The 26,221-nt window shown below is 39.7% G+C and overlaps 1 protein-coding gene across 2 annotated transcripts; it reads left to right on the top strand.

Annotated features, from left to right (window-relative positions):
* The first annotated feature begins 93 nt into the window (after positions 1–93).
* Positions 94–17,184, top strand: FBXO8 (F-box protein 8). 2 transcript variants are annotated; one of them, XM_081926466.1, is made up of 6 exons: positions 94–338; positions 7,534–7,870; positions 9,653–9,779; positions 11,644–11,762; positions 14,026–14,222; positions 15,011–17,184. In XM_081926466.1, exons 2-6 carry the CDS (start codon positions 7,542–7,544, stop codon positions 15,196–15,198), a joined length of 960 nt encoding a protein of 319 aa, XP_081782592.1. In that variant the 5' UTR covers positions 94–338; positions 7,534–7,541; the 3' UTR covers positions 15,199–17,184. The 2 variants fall into 2 exon arrangements, with proteins under 2 accessions (XP_081782592.1, XP_081782593.1); XM_081926467.1 differs by lacking the exon at positions 94–338 and adding an exon at positions 4,083–4,219.
* The last annotated feature ends 9,037 nt before the right edge of the window (positions 17,185–26,221 follow it).

Raw genomic sequence — 26,221 nt, 5'->3', positions numbered from 1 at the left:
ATAGATGTATGTTTTATTTCCCCGTGGAACCGAATCTACCGCTGCGAACCCCGCGTCGGTCTCTCTGGGGCAGAAGGGGCCGACGTCACTTCCGGTAACAACATATGCGGCGGCGGCAGCTGCAGCAGCAGCAACAACAACAACCCTTTAGACGCTCTGGGGGGTGTGTGGAAGAGGTGACGACTCATGTTTTTGCGTAGGGACCCGGAAGCCCGTTTCCTCCGCCGGCTGCACGAGGCCGCCTGACGACGGTCCCTCCCCCCCGCTGCTTATAAGGCTCGCGCACCCGATTTGAACACGGCTCGTCGCGGCGGCGGTTGGGACTGGAGCTAGCACAGGTAAGGGGAGCCTTGAGCGCGACACCGGGGGGGGGGAGTGGCGCTGCCATCTGAGGCTAATCGGGGAGTGGGGAGCGGACTTTGCAGTCTCTCATCCACCCCCGGGTTGGGATGCGGTTGGGCAGCATCTCTCTTTGAGCGGGTTTTCATGGCTGGGAAGTTGCCCCAGCTGCCTGTGTCCTTCATAGGGTTAAGTTCCTCCACGCATCCCTTCCTTGCACAGTCTGGCTCTTCACATCAGAGTGTCACACGCCTGAAATCGCCATGGGAATAGTTCAGATGTGGTGTAATCTCTCCCCACCCCCCAGCCGGCAGCCCTTCCGGTGCATGTGCATGGAGGAAATTAATAATATTTTTTTTTAAAGCCACCAAACCTGTTTAATAATTTGAGTATTTAGGAACCGAGAAAAGTGATTGCATAACAGGTAACTTCTGGTTAGGTTAACTTGAGCTACGGTCCTATTGCATACTTAGGTGGGAAAAAGTGGCGCTGGATTCAGTAGCAGTTTCCCAATAGACGTTAATGCAATTTTGCCATTGGATATGTGCCTCTAGCATAGCTGTCAACCTTCAGATTTGAAAATAAGGGATCAGTAGCTTCGAAAATAAGGGATCAGCAGTCTCACCTGTCCCAGGGACAGTCTACACTCTACAGTATATCTAACAATCTGGGATAGCAGCAGGAAATGGCACTGGAATAAGGGAATTTCCCACAAAAAAAGGGAAGGTTGAAAGCTGTCTTCCTTCCTGCAGTTCTACTTATTTTAAATTTTTGCAGTTCACCTTGAAATTATCAATAAAGGGAAGTTTATAGATGGTCTGACTACTGTTTCTCTCCATACAAGCTTGTGCATGCCAAAACAAGCAAAATCCTAATTGGAGAGATGTTTGCCATTTCTGCTTTAAATCTAGGTCTCTAAATCACCAGTACAGTGGTACCTCGCAAGACGAAATTAATTCGTTCTGCGAGTTTTTTCGTCTTGCGAATTTTTCGTCTTGCAAAGCACGGATTCCCTGGGTATTAACGGTTTTAAGAAAAAGGAAACAAACTTGCAAGACGTTTTTGTCTTGCGAAGCAAGCCCATAGGGAAATTCGTCTTGTGAAGCAACTCAAAAAACGAAAAACTCTTTCGTCTTGCGAGTTTTTCGTCTTACGAGGCATTCGTCTTGCGAGGTACCACTGTATAATGAATTGTTGGCTTGGCCTATGACATGCCATTTATTTATTTATTTATTGCCTCTACCTCTTTGGCTTCAGGACTGACCGTGTGCTTAGGCTGGATGAGACAATTGCTTGAGGCAGCAGATACCATTATTGGTGTGGTGGTGTGCCTGTCTAGTCATCAGCCCTTTGACACTTCCCTGTCAGAGATCACTGCTGCTGGTGCCACAAAGGCTTTCATACACCCCCTAAACTTTGCCTGTTGCCAATGTTGAAGTATGGTTTAACTGCCAGTTGAGCCAACTTCTGAGTGTGGTATGGACAGCACCATCTTGACCTTTGCCTTAGACAGCAATACGTCTTGGGCAGGTTTTGCTGTGGTGCCCTGCTATGGTGAGGGTTTAGAGAGGATGCAACTCAGTGGTACAGCACATGCTTTGTGTGCCTAAAGTCCTCAATTTAAGTCCTGGCATTGCTGTATTTAACTTTTTAGGTGTTGAAGATGAGATCCTGGATTGCTATTTTGCCAGTCAGAATGGTCAGAGATACCAATGTCTTGAAGCAAAGTTTTGTTTCATTGCAAAGGCAATGATTCTGTTGTTACTTCTGGATTTTATAGATAGAACCCTACATTACACACATTACTTGAATGTTGGTTTTCTTTCCTTACACTTTTGTGGAGGGTGAGCATGGCATGTCACCGGCACTTGTTTGGTGTGGAGAATGTGAACTACCTGCCCTGTTTGGGCGTGGATTAATTATAATATTCTAACATCCATACTTTCTGTATGCAGCGTTAATCTTTCATCACATAGGATTATAGTCACATTTGTCCATGGAAGGGGGGAGTAACTTTCGGTCCTGATCTTTCATCACTTTCTCTGCTCACATCTGTGACATCTGCGGTGCAGTTGAACTGATGTCCGGTCAATGTCTCCTGTGTATGTGTGGTCCTGGAACTGTGCAGTTCCATCAGTTCAAGCTGGCAGCTAATGAGTTGCACTTGACAGGAGAATCTAAGACACTTTCCTTTCCAGCTTCCACAGAATTTGACAGTGGATAGAATGTGGCACTTTATGTGCTTTGTTGTAATTTAGATCTATAGCCTGCTTAATATGCATAGTTTTGCATAAAATTAGGGTGTTCATTATTTATGCTTTGTGGATTTCACCTTCTGTGGTAGCTGTCATCAGTCTGAAGTGTGGTGATTTGATGTTTTTACCTAGAGAAATGTCATTTGGGCTTTGGTCGGATATTGTTTAGTTAGTTATATAGTTTTAGCATTTATTTAGCTGCTTCTCAGATTTACTCAGGGTGAGATACCGAAATTAAGCATTTTAAAAATTAGCTAAGCTAAACATCAATAAAATCAAGAATGAGATACACCATTAAGAAATTACAAATACAGTAGATATGTTTTAATGCATAGAAATAGAGTAGCAGCATAAAAATGTATGTTATAGATAAGGATTAGAATCTTCCTTAGCGAAACTGAATTTATTGTGGTATGTATTCTTGCATTTCAGGCTGAAGAGATAAAACAGATTGACATATATAACTACTAGCCAACCAATGACTGCTGTGAAACAAAGAGCTTCAGGCTCTCTGAAGCTTTTCAATGCTAACCTAGGAGTAAACTCTTAATGTGCTCAGTGGGGATTACCGTATTTTTCGCTCTATAGGACGCACCTTGTTTTAGAGGGGGAGAACAAGAAAAAAAAATCTCCCCTTCCCTGCTCAGCACCCCTTCAGTGAAGCGGCAGGAGAAACTGAGCCCCTTCCATTTCTCCTCCTGCTTGGCTGAAGGGGCGCTGCGTAGCTCTCCCTCTCTGCTGAAGCCAGGAGAGTCCTGCTCTCCTGGCTTCAGCGAAAGGAACCTGAAGCCTGCGGAGCAGAGCGGGAACTTGCACTGCACTCCGCAGGCTTCAGGCAGCTATCCCGACCCCTTCAGGTGGCACTGACCCCTCTTGCTCTCCAGGCTTCAGCGAAAGCAACGTGAAACCTCCAGAGCGCGGAGGGAGCACTCCCTCTGCACTTCGGAGGCTTCGCGTTGCTATCGCTGAAGCCAAGGAGCCTGCATTCGCTCCATAGGACGCACACACATTTCCCCTTAATTTTTGGAGGGGAAAAAGTGTGTCCTATAGAGCAGACATACATAGGATTGCAGTGCTGGTGAAGCAAATTTTGAAATGTCTTCTGCTGAAGTTACCTACTGTGTACAGGTTGTGTCTGAAAGGTGTTCCTGCTTTCCCTATGCAAACTTCAGAATAATCCATAATGTTGTTATTAGAGATGGGCAGAGGAATCATGTGGAGATGAGGCAGAGAGTCCATGGCAGAGTAACTGCTGCTTCTTATGCCCTGCTGACTAGAGTGAAAGTTGGTGGGGCAGGGCAATTAAAAGAAATTCTGCCGTGATCAATAGTTTTCTTTTCTTTTGCTGCAATTGCCTGTTTGGGAAAAGGAAAAAACTACGGTAGTTCAAGGGTAGGCATAATTTTGTGGCCAGTTTGGGGGAATGGAAGGACTTTAGATCTTATGGATCCAAGCCCCCACCCTCATATTTCTCCTTTTCATCCCCCACTGATAGGAAGGGTGTAGTGGTAAAGAAGCCTCTGGCAGTGGAAAACATCCTTCTCTGACTCTCTCCAGCCATGGAGGGGAAGGCTATGGCATTCTATAGCCCATTGGCTGCCCACCCTGGCAGCTAAAGGGGAAAGGTGATACTGGCTTTAGTAATGTGTGTGGGGGAGTGCTGAAAGACAAATTGCACAAAAGCATGTGCTTTTCGTTATTTACATCAAGCTCTTTTTTGCTATGTTTCTTCCAATGGGCATTGTTCATTACAGGATATGAGGTTTTATCCTAGATGTTCCAGTAGTCAGCTTCTGGAATGTCCATCTCAGGATTATTGCTAAAAATAATTGCTTTGTAGGAAAAAAGCAGAGATAAATCCTTGGAAAAGCCACAGAGAGCCTTAAGCTCTTGGTTTCACAGAAATCATTGGTTGGCTAGTAGTTATATATGTCAATCTGGTTTATCTCTTCAGCCTGTTCAGTTAGTACTTAGTATAAAGGAAAGCACAACCTATTTTTTATAAATATTGTTGACAGGTTTCAGTAGTTACAAATAAAGTTTTATTAGAGCCTCTCTTGTGAAATACTCCCATGTTGTGTATGAAATCTTAATTTTCAGTTAATTTTTAATCTGTTACCCATTTTACAGTCTGGTTCTAATGCATTTTCACTGAGTGTGTCTCCTAGATAAGTATGCACAGTTTGCAGTCTTATACCATTAGTTGCCCTTGCAAACAGTATATATGGCAATATAGGCTGTTTTCAGTTTGGATAGCTGCTTTACAGTTTGGATTTCACCAAAGCCTAACCTCTAAACACTTCACCACAGCAATGCAACATCTTTATTTAAGCAGGCTTGTATTAATAGGGGAAGTGTTTAAGTTTTGTATGTTTTTGCTTCTTATTGCCTATGTTCTTATTGTCCATCTAAGAACAGGTTAATTTATAAATAAAAATGAATTTTTACTGTATTCTTCAAAGATGAGAAGCATGTTATAAAATTGTACTGAATACTACTGATTGTTGGAATGCAAAACAACTGGCATAATTATTTGTTCTGAAAAGCGGAAGCTTTTGTTCCGCTCATAGTTATTACAAGTGTATCTGTTGTTCCTAGACTACAGTACACAGCTTGTGATCTGCTGCAGAGCAGAACACTGTGTTACAAAAATAAGTTAAAATGCTTATTTGAGTTATCAGTTGTAAAAAGCAAGATTAATAGTAATTAATATTACCATCAGCTGAAATACAGTTTAATTCTTCAATACCATTCAGTGCTTATTTAATGCCAGTCACGTGCTCTGCATTATACTGAAGTGATAGAAAACTGTTTTGGATGTAACAACGTTGCATAGGGAATAGGAGACGACACCCCCACCCCAAGTGCCATATCCCTGAAAGCCCTCCCTGAATTAAGTTTTGCCTAATTTTGAATTTTTATATTCAGGGTTAAATGATGTATACCGTGCTCTGCTGTTGGCAATGAGCTGCAATGAACATTTCATCTATAAAGCCCAAATGATTTAGGATCTGTGTACCTTTAAATGTCTTTGCTGCTGCAGATTGGACATGTTTATGCAAATTACTAGAGCAGTGTTGAGATTCTGGGCTGTGTTTCTTCCATCATGAGTTCGCATTTATGGCCTAATTCAGGAGACCTTTGATTTGTTGACCTTCTAAGAATTGTGCAAGACTCATGGTTGTTGTTGTTTTAATCTGGCTTTGCTCATTTGTATGTATGATCATGTATGGGCAAGATAAGGCTCTCAGCCTTATCAAGCCTTCACAGTCTCCTCACTCAGCAGCCTACACTACTGTTACTGAATTGTTTGGTGTGGGGATTGGTCCAGATTAGTAGCTTGTGAACCATCTTCTGATTACTCCTGTGATAAGTTGTTGGGATTCTTACCTTTTCTTTGTTGATCTCTTTTAAAACATGTAAATAAAGTTTATATAATTGTTCTACATTAAGTGATTTGACAAGTTCTATATTGTCAAAACATGCATTCTTTCTCTAAAAGTTGCTTTTATTCTGTTCATGCACCTATGTGCAAGTCAAGAACGGATAACTACTTTTGAGTTTGGGGATTGACCTTGAAAAGCCTGTTCTGCCTGCACAAGCCCCACTAAAATTAGCAGGTTTTATGATGAGAAACTATGAGCTTATACAGCTTACCTTCAGTTTTTTAGTAAATACAGCTAATACTGAAAAACGTAATGTAGGTGCCTAATTTACAAGGTGACTGAACTAGACTTCAGGGAGGATGTTTTTAATTGCAGTCTAAAACATATGTTGGACATATTTAGGATACAGTCCTTTGCACAACTCTAAGCTGCTGTTATATTCTATTGAAATCAACAGGATTTAAGTATTCCATCTGTATACACAATGCAGCCTCACATGTATTGCCATGACTCCTTTCCCAGTTCAGTTTGTTTATCTAGGCAATGTCATTGCTCCCTTAATGCTAGAGAGAAGTGAAAGAATTTCCAAGTCCTAAACAGCTGTCCTGAAGTTGCCTTCAAAGCTAGAACTTGTAAAATATTATTTGGCAAATAATTGTGGAGAACAATTGCTAGAATTCAGCCCCCCCTTCCCAAAGTAGAAATTCCTTTCACACACATACATAGGGAAAGGGCTGATCTTTCGATGAGCTGTCTCTTGCAGCTTTTAAGAGGTGCTGCTCTACCTGACCTACTTCCCAAAAATGTTGTATTTTTCATCTCGCCCATAAAAGGAAGTGGCAAAGGGTATAAATTTGGAGATATAGTCATAATAAAGTGGACTTCATTAAGCCTGAGCAGAAAAAAATAGCTCTTGGAGTGTAAAACCTTCCATCAAATAGCTTCAGTCATGCCTTTCCAGTTTTCTCAAACACTTGATAAGCTGCTTAAAAGCATGTGTGCTTTTGTTTTAACACAATAAAATAAAATAAAATCTAGTTGTTATATTTATATACTAGGGACTCAAAGTTTTAAAACACCACAATCTCATAAGATACTTGGAAAAGAGAGATTTCCTGCAAAACCACAGTGAAAATGTTCCTGGTGTCTGCAGACTCACCTGAATGCTTTCTAGTGCAGTTATAAGACTTCTGTTAGTGGTGGTTGTTTGCACTGAAATTTTAATGGTTTTCTGAAGTGTCAAAGTAAAGATACCAGTTTGATTTTTTAAAAGCCAGTAGTTAGGATGAATGAAAGTTGTAGTCCAAAACATTTGGAGGGCACCAGGTTGGAGAAGGCTGTTATGGGTTATGTTTGTCATGCCTTTCATTCATTTTGTAATCCTTTGGGTGAAAATCACTTGAATGCTGTGCACTGTTTAAGCATAATTGCATGTAGAACCATAGACTTTATTTGTTTGTTTTTAAAAATATGACTATGAAACTGTTGCTTCTGTTGGTTAATGAACTAATCTGGGTGTATCCTTGTGTTCCTCCTCCCTTTACAACCTTCAGGCTTGCAGATGGGTCAGGGGCTGTGGAGAGTGGCCAGGAACCAGCAGCTGCAACACCAGGGATACGCGGGACAAAGCTATCTGTCCAGAGAGCATGGTAGAAGGATAGCCGCTAATAACGTTTCAAATGCAAACCATCGGAAACATGCCCAGGGAGGCATTGACATTTACCATCTGTTGAAAACTCGGAAATCAAAAGAACAAGAAGGGTTCATCAACCTGGAAATGTTGCCTCCTGAACTTAGCTTTACCATTTTGTCATACCTGAATGCAACAGACCTCTGTCTGGCTTCATGTGTTTGGCAGGATCTTGCTAATGATGAGCTTCTTTGGCAAGGGTAAGTTAATGAGAGGTCATGAGCACAGGTTACAACAGTCAATTTAGATCCTGGATTTCTTGTCCAAACCACTTGCTTCTTTAAACAAAACATCAGAAATGAAAAACTACTGTGTAATTGTAATTGTAGCTAATTAACTAGGCTTTTTGAGCCTCCAAATTGCAACTTAAATCCGATAAGGAGAGTACAGAGTGATAGAACTTCAGGAGCAATTAACTTAAGTTTTCAAAGGTGATGGTACTTCAGAAAAAGAGTGTGCTCTCAGGTCATGCAGAGGCATTTCAGAAATGGTAAGCGTTCTTGCACGTGCTTCTTACTCTTGTGGAAACCGTAATGGCTCTAATAAAAAACTAGGTACATGGTGGTCTAAAGCAGGCATAGGCAAACTTGGCCCTCCAGATGTTTTGGGACTACATCTCCCATAATCCCTAGCTAACACGACCAGTGGTCAGGGATGATGGGAACTGTAGTCTCAAAACTTCTGGAGGGCCAAGTTTGCCTGTGCCTGGTCTAAAGACTCTAAAGTGGAACTACATGTTTGGCGAGAGCATGAAACATAACACTGAACTCATTGTGGCTGCTTCTAGAACTATTCTTCAGCATAGATATTGCAAGTATCATTCAGTTGCTCATGAAAATTCAGTTCCTATCCTGGTCTACATATGGCTTGCTGAATTTGATAGTGCAAATATTTTCGAGATCAGCACTTTGGGCTACAAGGTTGTCTTAAATGGAAAGGGCCTGTTTTTGTGTAATGGCGCCAGTCAGTAATGTTTCTGGAAGCAGAAAGTTAGCCTTCTCTTCATAATGCTCAAAACAATTTCTTGTTTGGCTACAGCTTGACTAACTGATCACAAAAAATGGACAGTGGAGAAAATGAGCTTTGTGTGTGCCACTTCCCAACATGTGGCTGTGCATTAATAAGATTTTGTACCGGGCAAAGTTAAAAAGCCTTTGGAAGGGTAAAGGGAATGTGTTGACCCATGCAGTTGGAAATACGTCTTGAATTTCTTCATGAGATTTATTTTTTTCATAAAAATAAATTTAATAGTTCAATTGCACCCTAAAGCACCAAGTTCTAGATATAGTTAGATGTTCTTTACTTATTATATACTGTCTAAAGGATAGGCAATACCGGGTTGTAATCCTGCATGAAGCACACAACCACACACTGGATGACATTCCTTCTCTGTGAATTGATAAATTATCTGAAAGTAAAGCTTCTCTCTCCTAATGCCTGGTAGGTTTATTATTTTTTTAAGATTCAAGCTTGGGTCAACTGATGTTTACATTTACTTACCCGGTTAGTCTCTGAAATATTAATTAATGAGACTTTTAGGATGAGAAGGCAAGTACTGGATAGCACCATTCATTAAGCCCCTCACGCTACAGAGGCTTACATGTACTTACAGTTATCTGTTTTGACTATTTCTGTGTGGAAATTTAGACATGTATATGTTTGGAAGATTTTTGTACTGATACTACTTGTGTTGGCAATGATGCAGTACAAAAAAAAAGTCATTTTTTTGGTAGTTGTGCAAATCCTAGGTATTTAATTGGTTCACTCATGTTCATAAAACATAATGAAAAGTATGTTTTAGACTATTTAGAAAACTCCTATTAAAGTCTGTGTACTAAGTTATATAACTGAAACATTAAGTGGTACTTTTCAAGTACTACTGTAATATCTGGTGGGCTCTTAGAATCCTGAAATCTTGGACCTGAAAATGAATTAGAGCATAACCTATTTCCATATTGAACATGCTTCTTCCATTTTTGTAGATTGTGCAAATCCACTTGGGGTCACTGTTCCATATACAATAAACGTCCGCCTCTGGGATTTTCATTTAGAAAATTGTATATGCAGTTGGATGAAGGCAGCCTCACCTTTAATGCCAATCCAGAAGAGGTGAGTTGATGTTGATGACAATAGTAAGTGTTAGTGATAGTTCTGGTGCTCTTGTTGGTTTCTAAACTGCCGGGCAGATCTAAAGTTAGTGGAGCATAGAAGTGCCCACTAGATGTACAATTGAAAAATAATAATAATTAATTAATTAAAAGCATACTTTTTGGATGTACATTTTGTTGAAATCCATTTGTACTTGCTTAAAGCAAATGTTTTAGGATTAAGGTTTAACAGGAAGTACATTATTTTTAACTTCACCTTTGACTTCAGGTTTATGAATAAATGTCTTATTTGTAGAAAAAAATGAGAAAATAAATATATGCAGTTGTGGCACAAAACGCTAACACAATCCAGTGTAGTAAAGCTGTTCATTAATTGGAACTTCAGCTTTGTTATGGAATTAAGAAACAAAGAAAGCTTGACTCATAATGATTGTCTTACTTTAACAAAGGACGGAGTTGTCTCTGATCACTTTGTAATGCTGAAACAAACCTTAAATCTAAAGTAGCGGGTTTGATAACTGAGAGCTTTGGTTAGCAGGTGGGTTAGAAATACTCCAAATAAATTAAATACTGTTATGTGTTACATTTATGCATCCTGTGTGTGTTTAGAGCCCTTAATTTTTTGATCATGTTCATTTTCTAATTTTCTGTTTGCTTTTTCTGTCTTGTAAAACTATTTTGTTGAAATAAAGAAATGTTAGGTAATCACCCCCTTGAGCCAACTTAGGTGGGTGAACCACCCACCTGTCAGTCCTCATTATGACATCAGGTGATTGACAAATGAGGGTTTCCCATCCACTTGTCAAAGCTGACCTATGGGCTTGGGGGTGATAAAGATCTGGCCTGCTGGGCCCAAAAGACTTGCAGTATAGGACCATCAGCTAATCTGTTCTTGTCAGTAGCAAACTAGTTATGGCTTCCTTGCTCCTTTTAGCAAGGAGAAACACTGATGAAGGAGCACAAGCTGCTGTTGAGAGTAGGTGCTGTTTCCAGTGGGAGGATACCAGAAGTGCCTTGTGCAAGTGTTATGTTTCATCATATATTTTATAATTTTCATTAAACGTGTGTGAACGGTTTTCCTCTTCTTTTCCTCATGTGGATAGTATTTAGCCTGCAGGCATAGGCAAACTTGGCCCTCCAGATGTTTTGGGACTACAACTCCCATCCCTGGCCACTGGTCCTATTAGCTAGGAATGATGGGAGTTGTACTCCCAAAACATCTGGAGGGCTGAGTTTGCCTATGCCTGGTTTGGAGCAAGAATAGTTTAGAAAATGTAATCAATATTTCTGTAATTTGATTATAAGAACTAGACAAATAACATATTTTACGGCACATGCTGGTCTGTGAGTTTCCTGAAATATATTTTTTAACATTTAGAATATGTTATGTGGTTTCAAGACATGTGCAAGCTAAACATGCCTCCATTTTAACATCTTATAAGTTCAAAACCATGCATTCATTTGAATGTGATCTTGTACACAGCAGGACATGAAAATGACTGTTTTAAAGTAAAATGAATGCTAAATAATAAAGGCTGACTAAATTTTCAGCATGATACCCAGTTAGGAAATGAAGTACGGTTCCACAGCAGCCTTAAATTTCAACCTAGTATGACACACACAATCAAAAAAGAGAGACGGTTCATGTTGAAGGAAGTATGCTTCCTGCTGCTTTAATACATATAAAATCTCATTCATAACTACACTAATGCATGTTTTATTTGCATATGAATTGGATGGCATATATTGAAATGTAGTTCTGAAGATAGAATTTCTTCATCATTATTAGGATTTGTTCCATTCCAAATTCCCCTGTTGAGCACAAAAACCTAATATTGCATATATAAAACATCTCTTTGTCCCAGGGAGTCAACTACTTCATGTCCAATGGAATACTGGATGATTCACCAAAGGAAATAGCTAAGTTTATCTTCTGTACGAGAACACTAAATTGGAAGAAACTGAGAATCTATCTTGATGAAAGGTAACTTTATTATAAACTGGGAAGCATTGTATTCCCTTTTATTTAGTAGAGTTGTATTTTAATTTGAAACACTGGAAGAATGGGGCATTAGTTAATAATAAAATACATCAATTTAGTGACGGCAAAGCTGAGGATCTTTTTTTATTCTTTTTTTGGCACTTTACCAATGAGCTTTACTTTTACCCAGTAGTGGAAAAATGTGTTGATAGCAAGTTTCTTGCAATAGAAATCTAGCATTATTTGGAATGATGCTCCTCTGCTCTTCATCAAACACTTCAAATTCTGGAAAGGAAAGTAATTCCTCAGTTAAAATCTTATTCAGGTTGCATCTGACACCCACTTGCCCCAGTTATAGAATCATTTCTTTAACCATGTTAGGTTCAAACTAGTAAGCACTACTTGCTATAGTGCTTGAGCAAATTCAGATGTTCTTGATACTATTTAAAAAATATACTATCCATATATGGTATTGAGGATTTCCTAGGAATAATTACTTGTTTACATGCTCAAGACTATCTCTGGGTTGCTGCCCTGGGACAGCTATCTAGCTTGCAGAAGGAATCCCAGAGCTGTTTTCTTGACTGCTAACTTTGGTTTTTATCAGCTCACTATGTACTTACTGTATGTCTGGAATTGTCTCCAATGATGATGATGATGATCAACAACAACAACAAAGTTGTGATTCCATTTATAACCTATCTTGGGAGGAAAAGTGAGAGCCCCTCATTTTTATCCAGTCCATGAAAGTCCATGTATTCTACAAAATGTTTACGCCATAATAAATCTATTCCTGTTAAGGTACCACAACACTATTGATCTAACCAGGGAGTTTTCTTTTGAACTGAAGCAAAGGGTAAAGTAATGAAAGGCTAAAAAGAGCCAAGCAGATGTAGGAGTAGAAAAATGGAACATGTAAGAAGAGAAAAAGTGAAGTGTACAACAGAAAACTCCCAAAAATGTTCCATATACACAAACCCATACACAAATGTCAGAAAGGATATCAAAGTGATCTGAGGATGAAATGAATTTTAGAGTTTTAGAGACATCTCATTTTGGTAAAAACCTGGACCGTAATTGGAGGCTGTAACTAACGTATAGCCTGTTGTGACCTGCTTCCTGTATACCTCTTCCATCATGTGTTCTCTTCCTGTTATCTGACATTTTCCATTGTAATTGTGTTCATATGAAATGTATTATTGTTTAATATTATCTGTAGTTGGCTTTGTTTATTTGTCAGTTGATGGCTCAGGTGTTTGAAATATTAAGGTTTCAGTTCTGTACATACGTACCTGGGAAGTAAGCTCCTTGGAAATTGCCTACGTAGGATTAGGTTGTAAATTGTATTGGAAATATTTTGAAAATGTTCATGTAATCTTGTTTGGCACTTACTGAGAGTTGTTGCAACCTGAAAAGCTTGAGGAAGTGTCCAGGAAATATAGTCTCATTGACAATACCATGCAGATTCTTAAGGTTGGGTGCATTAAGAGCTGAACACCTGTGTATGATCCACTCAAAGAGCCATCTTGTGATTGAAAACAGCAGCCTCAGAACTGTTACTTATTTTTCCAGCTCTAGTAGCTATCAATGAACCAGTCTTACAGACTACTGTACTACATGCATATATGATATATGACCTTCATCAGATGTTTCTGTGGCATATCTGATTACATTGCGATGCATTGTTTCAATATTTTAAAAGAACTGTTAGTCTTATTGCCATATCTTTTTCTAGCAGAGGGAGGTTTTGTTTTCCATTATTTGCAAATCTTGATAAATTATGATGTCTGGGGTTTTTTTTACAGTATGTTGTTGATACATTCAGACTTGCAATGCAATATATTTTTGCCATTCTATATCCACAGAAAATAAATAACTATACGTATTGCAACACCCTTTAACATGCTATACCAATGGACAGGAATCATAATACTTTGGTGTTCTTTATAATACAAATCACACCTATCGTGCTAAATATATGTTAGGTTGAACTGTATACTGTTTGTTCTGGTTTGTAGATCTTCCCTTATAGATCCCTGTAGATCTTCTCTTGATGAAATGAAGGATTTAGAAAGGAAAAGTAACCCTCCCCCCAAAGTCCTTATGGTTACAGTTCTATACACACCTGGGGGTAGGTTCCATTGAATTCACTGGGGCTTGCATTTGAGTAGATTTGCATAGGTTTCACTGATAAGTTTAAAAAATGTGTTTTGCATAATTGTCACTTGTCTTAAAAGACTTTTCCTTTTCCTTTTTGTTTAATTAGGCGAGATGTTTTAGATGACCTTGTGACACTACACAACTTCAGAAATCAGTTCTTGCCAAATGCACTAAGAGAGTTTTTCAAGCACATTCATGCCCCTGAGGAGCGTGGTGAATATCTTGAGACTCTTATTACAAAGTTCTCACACAGATTTTGTGCTTGTAACCCTGATTTGATGAGAGAACTTGGCCTTAGCCCAGGTAAGAAGAAATGGCTTGCAGTTTAGATGGTGTGGAGTGTTGTTTTGTAGTATTAATCAAGTCCTGACAAATATGCAAATGTTTCTTTTTAGGTCTTGCATGATTTAAGAGCTCTGAATCTGCATATCCTTATGGCTTAGTAGTGCGTTAATGGAGTTTATTTCCCAGTAAATATATTTACTGTAACCCAACACAGGCTTATATTCCTTTTAAGGTCAGATTGCTTTTAAAGTGATTGGAGCACCAGTAACTACACAGTGGATTGTTCAGGTTAGATGGATACCTCTAGTAAGCATTGTGTACAGCATTCCAGGTATAGTCATATTCTCTGTGCTCCATTCCTTTACCTGTGATTGTTCTTTAACTCAAGAATATTGATGCATCATAGGTGAAGCTTGTTAGAGCAAGAGATAGGACTATTTTGGAATTGGAAGCCCAATTATAGAACACCTTGTCCAGGAAGATACATGTAGCAAAAAACACCACCAACTCACCAGACAAAGCCCTCTTTTTTCCCCCACCCAGCCCTTTAAAAACACTTATGATAATAAAAAACATTTTAAGTACTCTTAGTTGATCCAGACAGTCATGCTTAGAGTAGATTTATTGATTTTATTTCATAAAATTTAATTATGTTGACTGTTTAAAAAAAAAAAACCAAGAAAAACATTGGCAGGGCCATGCCCTAAAAAATATTTGTTTAAAAAATTGTTGTTGTAAAAAGTTGTTGTGTTTTCTTAAAATGTTATCTGTTCAAAGTCATGACTTTTTCTTCCCTTTCCCCTTAGATGCTGTCTATGTACTATGCTACTCTTTGATTCTGCTTTCCATTGATCTTACTAGTCCTCATGTGAAAAATAAAATGTCAAAGAGAGAATTTATCCGAAATACACGCCGCGCTGCTCAGAACATTAGTGAAGATTTCGTTGGGCACCTTTATGACAATATCTACCTTATAGGCCATGTGGCTGCCTGAAAAGCACAATTTGCTAGGACTTAGAATTTATAGTTTAAAAGGAATTGGATCTCCAATGAGATTTGGGTTTTGTTTGTTTTGTTGGTAGATATGGGGGTTATATTAGTGCTGGTCATTCTAACCTCCGTCTGCAATCAAAAATGTACAAGAACAACATTTTTTTAGCAATTTACCATGAGAACTGAAGAATTTTGGATTTTTTAAAAATTTTGCTTACAGTTTGCACAAAAATTACCATTAGTTTGACATGTTACAATTTCTGAATGTTAAACTGACATTATGATTTTAAACTGACAAGATGGTGGACTTATGCAGTAGATTTGCTTGAACACTTTAACCAGTTCTTTTGTTTTTTTTAAATACCATGTAATGTGTACATATTTAAAGAGATTTATAACCATAATTATTTTATTGTAAAATATTTTAACTAAAAAATTTCCTGTCTCTCTCTAGACTAGACTATGTCTTTTCGTATTTATTTCTTTACTTTGTGAGACTGCTCTGGTTCATTTTGCTGTTGCCTTTGTTTAATAGCATTTGGTGGGCACACTCTTCAAAAGCTAATTTAAAGACACAAAGCATTTTAGATTCTAAATTGCCATTTACAGCTACCAACCTAGCATAATTGGGTAGTAGCTGGCTGTCTTTGTGCCTCAGTGTTTGGTGCCTTAAAACATGGGACATTTTTTGTAGCTATGGCTCCTCAGGGTTGGGTGCCTTCATAGCGGCTGCCCAGAAATAGTAATAATAAAAAAATTAACACTGAAAATCATGGAGGTTATGCAAGAACAGTTGCATTACAGCTGATTCATTTCACTTCCACTTAAGCAAGAGACATTCATGGTGAATTTGACCTAGAATTAGTGGCTGGGATCCTTTGTACAAGCCTAAGGCATTTCTGTTTGCATACGCTCCCTCTTACCCAATTTCCACCAATTTCTCCTGTTCAAGTCCTGACCCAACTATTCAGAGAGATCGATGCTCAGGAATTCTTGAGGTGGGAGAAATGAGAAAAGTGCGTTGTATGTGTGAAGTTCCACTTATGCAATGTTAACAAATAAATCTTTCCTGCCTGGAGTATCCCAAGTGTGCCTTGCATATGGAAAATTCTCCTTTCTCAGTTACTTTCTGCTGCTACCTACTAAAGTGCCTGTGAATAGGTTGTGAGAATTATCTGAGCGGTATTGTTCACCAACAGCAGCACAAGCAGTACTTGAGCTGGCACAGGTGAAACACAATAATCATAACTCACAAGCGGGAAAACCCCTCAGTTATAGCTGGTGTCCATTTTTCCGTAGAAAAGCCCACCCAAGAACTATATATGCTCATGGAGTTTCACAGTATGAAAACTCGGGGTCCTGATTATGATAATGAAATGTTAAAGAAGATATTTAAAAGCTATGGAAATTAAGCAGCTTGGGTTCCTCTCATTTCTGCACAAATAACTGAACCTGCTTTTTTTCTTCCTTTGACCAATCCCAGTGTGTGGAAATAGGCTTTTTTCTTTTTTGGGTGAGGGAGGATAAGGTTTTTATTAAAATCTTGTAGGGACAGTAGTTAAACCCTCTCCATCCCTTAATATAGGCAAAACTAAAGCCAGCTTTGATATGGAGTATAACTCATGCTATAATGTAGACAAACATTAGCCACAGGAAAAGTTTGAGTCCCAATATAAAAACTTACCCGGGGCCTCAAAATTTCCATAGAAAACCCAGACATCCAAAAGGAAAGAGATGTGTTCAATGTGTAAATTTCAGTTCCATGTTTTGTAGATGTTCAATATATCAGTTTCATTCAGTTTTATTTTAGATACGAAAAAAAATCTTGTAAAGCTACTATTCCTTGTTTTCAGGGCTACTCTGTATCTTTTGGGAAGCAAGTTAAACCCATCCTACATTTGGAAGGATACATTTAATATATCTTTAAACATGCAATAAGTTAAAACATTTCTCAAAGCTTCAAATAAAGGACAAATTTGAAGAAGAATCTACTGACTAAAAGGTCCTCGACTGACAAAGGCTGCGTGTGTCTGTTTTGAAAAGATTTAAAACACCACTTGAAGTAATGTGGTGTTGACAGTGCTTGATAATGCTATTAATTCATTATAATTGATTTTTCCCAATTACTAGGATTCATGATTTATGCGAACTACTCATTTGTAGTTTCTTAGCTTGACAAACTGGTATTACTTTTCAGCCAATATAAGTGCATAGCTACACCATTTAGAAGAAACTCCAAATTACACTACAGATTACTTTAAAAAGAAAAAAGGGAAAGGCAGGCATGCTTCCTAGTGAATTGCAAATGAAGACATGAAATGCAGATTGAGGAATATGTTGCCCCCTTTTATGGTTATTTTAAATAAATATCTCACTCAATAAGCTTAGAGTTGATTACCAGATTTTTTTATTTTTTTTTACTGCTTTTAGAAAATCGTCTCCTCTAATCTCCAAAGCATTATTAAAATGAACAAAGGACAGACTTGAAGGATTTCCTGTTTCCCTCGCCATGCATGTTTTGGCTTCATTTTCATTTAAAGTGTAATAAGATACAAACTTCACAATCTGCATGCAAATCTGTCCCACTGTGCTAAAAGGCTTTTAATATTACTATAGTGCAGTCCTAAGGATGGCTATGCAGATGTAAGTATAAAGTTCAATGGGATGTTAGCCTTAACTAGATTATTATTAAACTGATGAATAAGAGTCCTTCAAATAGCATGCATGTTTAGGTATAAATCTAAGCTTGCACTTAATAGTTAATTTTGACGGTGCTGTTTTTTTTAGGAACTCTTGTTAAGGGTTTGTCTGCAATGCACGTTTGTGATCAAATAGTCACCCGACTATTCTGTGGCTCTGTGAGCCACATTTTCAACACAGTTTGGTTGTGAAATTGGACTTTTAATTTTACAATGAGATTAAAATCATTTGCACCCTCAGTCAGAAGACAGACAATAGGGTTAACAAAGAGCTGCAACTTCATTGACATATAAAACAAGTGATTGGCAGTGGTGCTCTAGCTGTGCAGAACTGAAATCTGCAGATCCTTCCAATATCTATGAAAAGGAAGGAACCCATTGGCCACACCTTAATTAATCAGTATGGCAGCTTTAGCTGTATGTTCCACACAAGCTTCCAGAGGGTTGCCTACCCTGCCGCATGGGGTTCAAAGCCCTCATGGGCAAATCTTGGAATACAGGCAACTCCCATTTTACATGGGGGTTACGTTCTGAGGCATCACATCTGTGAAATCACATCTATTTGAAACAGCATTGGAAAAGCCTGCAAACACTCCATCCCACCCCTTTTTGGGACATTAATGGGCCACTTCCGGGTTTGGGTTGATGCATGTGTGCACACATATTGAAACACATAAATGGGGAGTTGCCTGTAATCTATCATCATAAAGGTGACTTGGGGCATAACTCATCTGCTCTTAGAGTAAGTTAAAGAGAGAGAAAGAACCAAACCTGTTTCCCACAGTGTGGCACCTCCCCAGGTTGCTTGCTTGGAAAAACTTAGTTGGCCATGAAACAATCAACCTGACCTATACTGCCGCCTTAAGGGTGGGTATGAGAATGTCCAAAGAATGTCAGCAAGTAGCAAGGCTGGTTTAGCTTATGCCATGCCAGCTTGTTTAAAGCTGCTACCTTTGTTTGCATGCTGGAATGTTGTCTTGCCTCTTTCTGCTGTGTTCAATGACACCGCCAACCCACTTATTGTTTGGGTCATGCTGGAACAGGGTGCACACAAGTGGGACAGAAACTGGCATTCTAGTGTCTGTCCATGGTGTTCACTTTGCCCTCAGCTTTTCATAGAATGGAGACACAATGATGAGATTGATTTCAGCTGTAGATTTCTTCCTCCTCTGAAGCTAAGGAGTCTCTTCATAAATAAGCCCTATTCTGTTGGAAGAAGAGAAATGAAAAAGGCTGTAACAGTGATTTTAACCCCCCTAATCCTCTGCAATCCCTCTGGCTTCTGCTAGCCATTTTTGGTTTCCAAAACAAGATGAACCAGCTCTCTTTCAGTTGGCTATAGCTCCATTTTTTTACCAGAGACAGCCAACCAAGTAACTGCTGGCAAGTTCAACCACGGTATTTTTTTTAAAGAAACCAACACTTCCTCTTCACCATGTTTATATAGAATGAGAGAATATGGAGTGTGTTCTGACTGTGAAACCTCTTTCCATGGGAGGCTCAGCAAAATCTGAATGCACGGCTGTCCCTACTATTAGGTGGAGTGAGGCAATTACCTCAGGTGGCAAATGTTTCTTTGTGTGCAACATGGCCATCCTGCACCTCCCACAACTACATAGCTTGCTGTCCTTGGATGCAATGGAGAGCAACATTTGCGGCCAGCATATCTAGTCAGTTTCTGTATGTGGACCAGAGGAGGCAAGGAGTACCATTTTGCCCTGCATTGCAGGTACCATAACAGACCAAAGTCCAGCCCTGTCATTATGAGGCCATTTTTCAGAAAACAAATCTCAGTATCCAAATTCATTGGGTCTAGTTTGGTAAACTTAACTAGATACAATGCTTGAATCCAGCAGCAATGAGTCCCTTTCAGAAATAATACTTTACAGTTTGTCATGTTTTCATATTTTATATTGTTGTGTGCTTGAGGCGGTGAAGCAGATTGAAAATCTAATAAAATTCGTGAGGAAATGGAAAAGAGTTCTAGCTGGGCCGGAAAATTCAGCCCATCACTAAGTCAGGTTAGAAACTGTTATTTCCTCTCTGTATGTGTCCTTCAAAATCTGTTTATTTGGAGAGCTACAAGGCTGGGATATTGGGTCTTTTTCCGAAGGCATTTTCATTTGTAAAAGTTAGCCTCCTTCTTGGCAACGAGGAGGAATGTTGTATTTAATTTAAAATGATTAATGAGATTTTGTCAGACTCCTGCCCTCTACCGCCACTGCAGTATGTCAGAACAACAACCTGGGAAAACGGACGCCACTCTGTCGCCCCAAACAGCTTTCCAGGAAAAATTAAAGCTGAGTAGCCAGCACCAGGTACTTGTCAATGGTATTGTCTTTTGGTTGCTTGACAGTTAAATGCCAAGTTAAGATATTTACCTGTTTGGGATAGAGGGGCCTACATTAGTTAGTTACTTAAGTAGGTCTCTCTCTCTCTCTCTCTCTTTTAGGCTAGAGATCAATATTCGGTTTCTGTTGTTTTCCAAAAAATAATGTGTGATGCTGGAATTAAATTGCATGTCTGTTTTCCACCGACCCACCCAATAAGCAAACATATGACAGTCTTTTTGGATTTTGAGAGAGATAAGGCTCTCCCTGTTCACAGATTAGAATAGCGGACAAGAAAGCCAGAAATAACCTGATTTTGAGGTGAACCTCATAGAGATCCTTTGCAGCAGAACTGTGAATGTGATCCAATTGTAAGATATAATATAAATCAGCATGAGACCCTGCAGATGATTGCTTCTGTGTCATTGTCCAGAGAGTGGAAATCCAAAGGGACTGAGGAAACAGGTAACTAAAGTCTTAGCTGCCATCTCACTCTGTTATTCCTGGGAGAAAGCCCCACTGAGCTCCATTTGGCTTACTTGAGTAAACTTGTAGAGCAGGGGTAGGCAACCTAAGGTCCGGGGGCCGGATGCAGCCCATTCGCCTTCTCAATCCTGCTCGCGGACGGTCCAGGAATTAGCATGTTTTTACAGGAGTAAAATATGTCCTTTTATTTAAAATGCATCTCTGGGTTATTTGTGGGGCCTGCCTGGTGTCTTTACATGAGTAGAATGTGTGTTTTTATTTAAAATGCATCTCTGGGTTATTTGTGGAGCATAGGAATTTGTTCATCCTCCCCCCAAAAAAATATATGTATAATCCGGCCCACCACATGGTCTGAGGGACAGTGGACCAGCCCATGGCTGTAAAAGTTTGCTTGCCCCTGTTGTAGAGGATTACATTTATTAAGCTAGATGCATCTACATATGTATGTACTGCCTTATTTAACTACCAGTGCAAATCTGTATGTGTTTGTCCTCTTAGTGGTGCAGTTATAGAACAGCTAGCACATTTGCAAAGCTAAGCAGGATCCAGTATGGTTTCAAATTGGATGGGGGACAATGTGTTGAGATTCCTGCATAGCAGGGGGTTGGACCAGATGACCCTCGGAACCCCTTCCAATTCTATTCTTCTCCAAAGTAAGCCGCACTAACGACAGTGGGACTTCATCACAAGGTATAGGATTACAGTACAGGCAAAGAATATTAAAACAAAGCCTTTAGCCATCTAGAATATTTCCAGCTTTCCACTTCAAAAATAATTACATTTTTAATCCTTTTATTGACTGTTAATTATGCAGCTACAATTGTACCCAGTAACTTAGCAACAGCTGACCCTGTCGAGAAAGACAAAACTATAGAAACAATATCATAAGTTTGTCAAACTAATACAAGAAAACCTAAGCTTAAATCCATGCTCAAACAGAAATTACCCCTTTGGCCTTAGTTAAACTGCAGTCCTTCTGGATGCATGAAGAAGAGTATTTTTTATGTGTTTCATCTCAGGTTTGCACTCTCCGTTCTTTTCATCCTCTTTGTTACACAGGCAACAAAGAACCTTCTTCCTTGAATTGTGTTGTTCCTTCCCTCCCCTGAATTTGTGTGCATGCACCTATTCACCTCCCAAATGCTTTGCCACAATGGAAAATGAGCGATTCTGGTGTAGAGCTAGCATCATAGGGCTTTACTTGTTGAATTTATTCATGTTAGGCAGTTGTGAAAGACACACACACCTAAATCTGTTTTCTGTGACATTTTATTATATCTGCCAAGGTTAGCCAGAGGGTGGTGATTAAACTATCTGTCCTAGGTTTTTTTCTGGCTTTCTGGCCCCCTCTTTCTCTGTCTTACGCTTTCTCTTGTCATTTGACTTCTTGCAAGGTATTTGGAGATATTACAGCAAATCTTTCCCCCTGACGTCTCCAATCAAGGGGAGAGGTCTGTCTGCTTCCCCTTTGCAGAGCGCCTGCTGGTTATCTGTAGTAGCATCAAGGGCATGAGCAGCTGCTATAAAGCAGGGTTAAGCAAAGCAGCCTCCAGGGATTGCAACTCTGCCCTGGGAAAAATTAATCATCCTGTCCTTGCTTAGACTCTGAGCCTGGGAAGGGCCTTTCCAGTTAAGCAACTCACTGGTGAAGAGGTCCATTTCATTTTTTAGCTGCAGTCTAAAAGTGCCCAGTTTGATCCTAAGATTCTGATCCTAAGCACAATTAGGAATTATTCACACAACCCTTCACATACTTTGTAGCCACAAGAAATCTGAGCTGGGTGCATTGGCTCCCAGACTGTGGCATACATGAACCAGTCTGCACACAGGTGGTAGATTAAGTGGGTCCTGAAACAAAAGGTTGCATTATAGAGGGCTGTGTTAGAGAAGGTTAGAAAAAAGATTCCTACTCTCCAGTAGCAGGGTTAGCAGAATGGAGATTGCTCCAAGCACATTAAAACTGAGTTTGACTTGCATCTGCCCCCATCCACCTTTAAACAAACATTCCCCATAAAAATACTTAGGCTAGAATAAATCACACACTCTTAGCTTCACAAATAAGTGAATATTTTACTCACTGAGTTTTCAGAAGTTACAGCAAACAAGTCTCCGTCAGTTGGCAGTAAAACAAAGATGAAAAAATGTTCCAAATGACTTATAAAAAGAAAAGTACTTGGTTTCCTTTCAAAAAGGATTGTGCAATATTTGGGTTAGGAAAGGTACAGGCTTTAAAATATCTTTTTAGAGAAATTCAGTTCACTTTCAGGGAGCCATGGTAGTAGCATGGCTACTTTGCTTGTTCCAGGAAGCACAAAGAGAAAAATAATGAGAAGCGGGGAGCAAATGCTTCCCTTAGGGGTTTCCCCCTCATGGGACCAGCTAATATCTCTCCCTCTGGACCATGCATAGTGCCATCTTGACTAGATAAGGATCCACACTTAAAGAATGCATAAGATGCTAAGAGATTCCAGAACATGAAAGTGGTAGTAAGTGCATAAGTTCAGCTCACTATTTATAGTGCCTTCAGTGTACATAGTGCTTCACTGAATAATATTTACAGAAGGTACCAGCCCAATGCATGCAATTATTACAAGCAATCACCAGGATCCCAAGTAATGGTGTAGTATTCTAATCGGAGGGGTTTTTCATTCCATGCCACAGTCAGATCATTAATACGTTTACTCCTTTCAAGTGCAGGAATTGCAAAAAGGTGGTATGAACCTGAAGTCACATGACTGGGTTCAGTGGGACTTGTTCCTAAAAGGATGACACTGCAGCCTTAAATTAGTTTTTGTATTTCCATTGCCTTGTCATTCAGATATGAGGCATACATTGGCTTGAATTTACATTGAATCATTTTCTATCCTAATTAACAAGTGAAGTATTTCTATTTAGTCCATAAATTTTGGGATCTGAACCAAGGTCATAAACCCATTGATACAAAAATCCACTTCTGGTTTCCCACAAAACATTCTCTTTCAACAAGCTTGCTTTTTTGTGGGAGAGGGGAGTAGTTGTTAAAGTTAGAAATCCATGGTGATCTACTGCAAATCACACAAATATCTACCAGTAGGTCTTGATCTACCTTCTACCTCACTTCTAGTGTAGAAGATGACATTGTGTAAAGTTCAGTTGTTTGTGTAAAGTGATAGTTGTGATAAGAAAAGTTGCACCTTGTGAAATTCCCTCTTCTTACAAGAGCTGTTTTGCCACTGATCGTGCAATTTCGAGGAATGGCAGTTTGCCATTTCTGATGGTGGGAACTGTTTCAAAGCACTTCACATCCATTGTCTCAGTTTATGAGAACTACTTTTGAAAAAGAAACAATTACCAGTTATTCAGCCCTTTTGTGTTGCTGATTTTATGCGTTGCATAACATTATGATGTAGGCAATAATGATCTGATTAAGATTTATTTAAAATAATCTCCCTGTTATGAGAAGGGTATAACACAGCCTTAAAGACACCCTTAGATTTCCACAGATTAGCAATCATTTATTTTTAAATATATATATGCTGCTATATTATTTTTTAAAAAGCAGTTTACAGTGATTTCCACATACATTTTTTTTATTTTAGAAAATCCCACATAAAATTAGAAATCATCAACTTAACTGTTACAGAAAGGTGTCCTCCTAACTGTCTGCATAAGCCTGGCAGCAAAGAAAAGTTTTTCAGCAGGCGTTTAAAGGTTAAAACAGAAGGCGCCTGTTGAATCTCTATTGACAGAGCATTCCATATAAATCTTTGCCTCTGACATCCACGTTCTGTTGCATCAGGCAGGGTTTGCTAAACAGAGTACTTTGGTACTCAAGGTGTTAACCACACAACAGTGCAGAGTGAAGTGCTGCAGCAGGCACATTTATGCTTGGCCTTGTGAAAAAGTGAATGCTTGTAGTTTTTTTTGCATTGTCTGAGAAACTGGGACAAACAGTGTTCTGTTTAAGAATTGCCCAACTGGCTCAGAGCAAGTTCTCCCTAGTCCAGAATTCTGTCTCCATCACTGGCCAGATCACAATAATAATAATAATAAAATCATCCTCATGCGTGGTATTTGGGTATACTCTCCATAATCCTGAGAATTCCATTTAGTGATCAGGTTTCCATTTGTAATGGCAGCTAATCTCTAAAGACTGGTTCTCGTTGGAGCAGGTGGTCATCACCATCTTGGAATATCAAATTCCATGCAACAAGATTACCCATTCCCATCAGGAATCATGCTGATAATGCTGTTTTTCTGGCTATGCCATATTAATTCAGCATCTGTAAGGTAAAGGTACCCCTGCCCGTACGGGCCAGTCTTGACAGACTCTGGGGTTGTGCGCCCATCTCACTTAAGAGGCCAGGGGCCAGCGCTGTCCAGAGACACTTCCGGGTCACGTGGCCAGCGTGACAAAGCTGCATCTGGTGAGCCAGCGCAGCACACGGAAACGCCGTTTACCTTCCCGCCAGTAAGCAGTCCCTATTTATCTACTTGCACCTGGCGGTGCTTTCGAACTGCTAGGTTGGCAGGCGCTGGGACCGAGCAACGGGAGCGCACCCCGTCACGGGGATTCGAACCACCGACCTTTTGATTGGCAAGCCCTAGGCGCTGAGGCTTTAACCCACAGCGCCACCCGCGTCCCTACTCAGCATCTGTAGTGAGAAATAATCCTAGGGTTCCCGTTAAGTCCGAGTTGAGTAGAACCGGATTTGCTGACCAAAATTTGATTCTATTCAGTTTGGATTTAATCAGAACCGTGGGTCTCATTAAAGCTATGTTATGTTAGCAAAACATTGCTAGAAAGGCAGTATTATCATGATGACTGGCCACTCGGATCTTACGTTGTAGCTCTTTTATGCCCCAGAATGACATTTTGTGGCAAGATCTTCTCCATGGCCCTCCCTGTCTCCAGTGGCAGAATTTGGGGTCTCCAATTCAAGCAGCGCCCTCTGTGACACCAAAATTAGCACCCCTGCTTCTTCTGCTCTGGTCTATAGAATAGTTGTTGCTAGAAACCATAGGAGGGGAGAGGGCTTTTGTGCTTGAATTGTGCTCTTGCCTTTCCCATAGGCATCTGACTACTTGCCACTGTGAGAACAGGATGCTGGACCAGATGAGCCATCGGCTTGATCCATCAGGCTCTTCTTATGTTCTTACTAAAACAGGCTGGTGCTGGAGGAGACTCTTGAGAGTCCCATGGACTGCAAGAAGATCAAACCTATCCATTCTTAAGGAAATCAGCCCTGAATGCTCACTGGAAGGACAGATTCTGAAGCTGAGGCTCCAATACTTTGGCCACCTCATGAGAAGATACGACTCCCTGGAAAAGACCTTGATGTTGGGAAAGATGGAGGGCACAAGGAGAAGGGGGTGGCAGAGGATGAGATGGTTGGACAGTGTTCTCGAAGCTACCAGCATGAGTTTGCCCAAACTGCGGGAGGCAGTGGAAGAGAGGAGTGCCTGGTGTGCTCTGGTCCATGGGGTCATGAAGAATAGGAAATGACTAAACAACAACAACAACAAAACA

This window comes from Podarcis melisellensis (genome assembly GCF_964234715.1).
Source record: "Podarcis melisellensis genome assembly, chromosome: 9".
NCBI classification, from domain to species: Eukaryota; Metazoa; Chordata; class Lepidosauria; order Squamata; family Lacertidae; genus Podarcis; species Podarcis melisellensis.
Note: the sequence above shows the minus strand (reverse complement) of the source record. Positions and strands in the feature narration are given on the sequence as shown.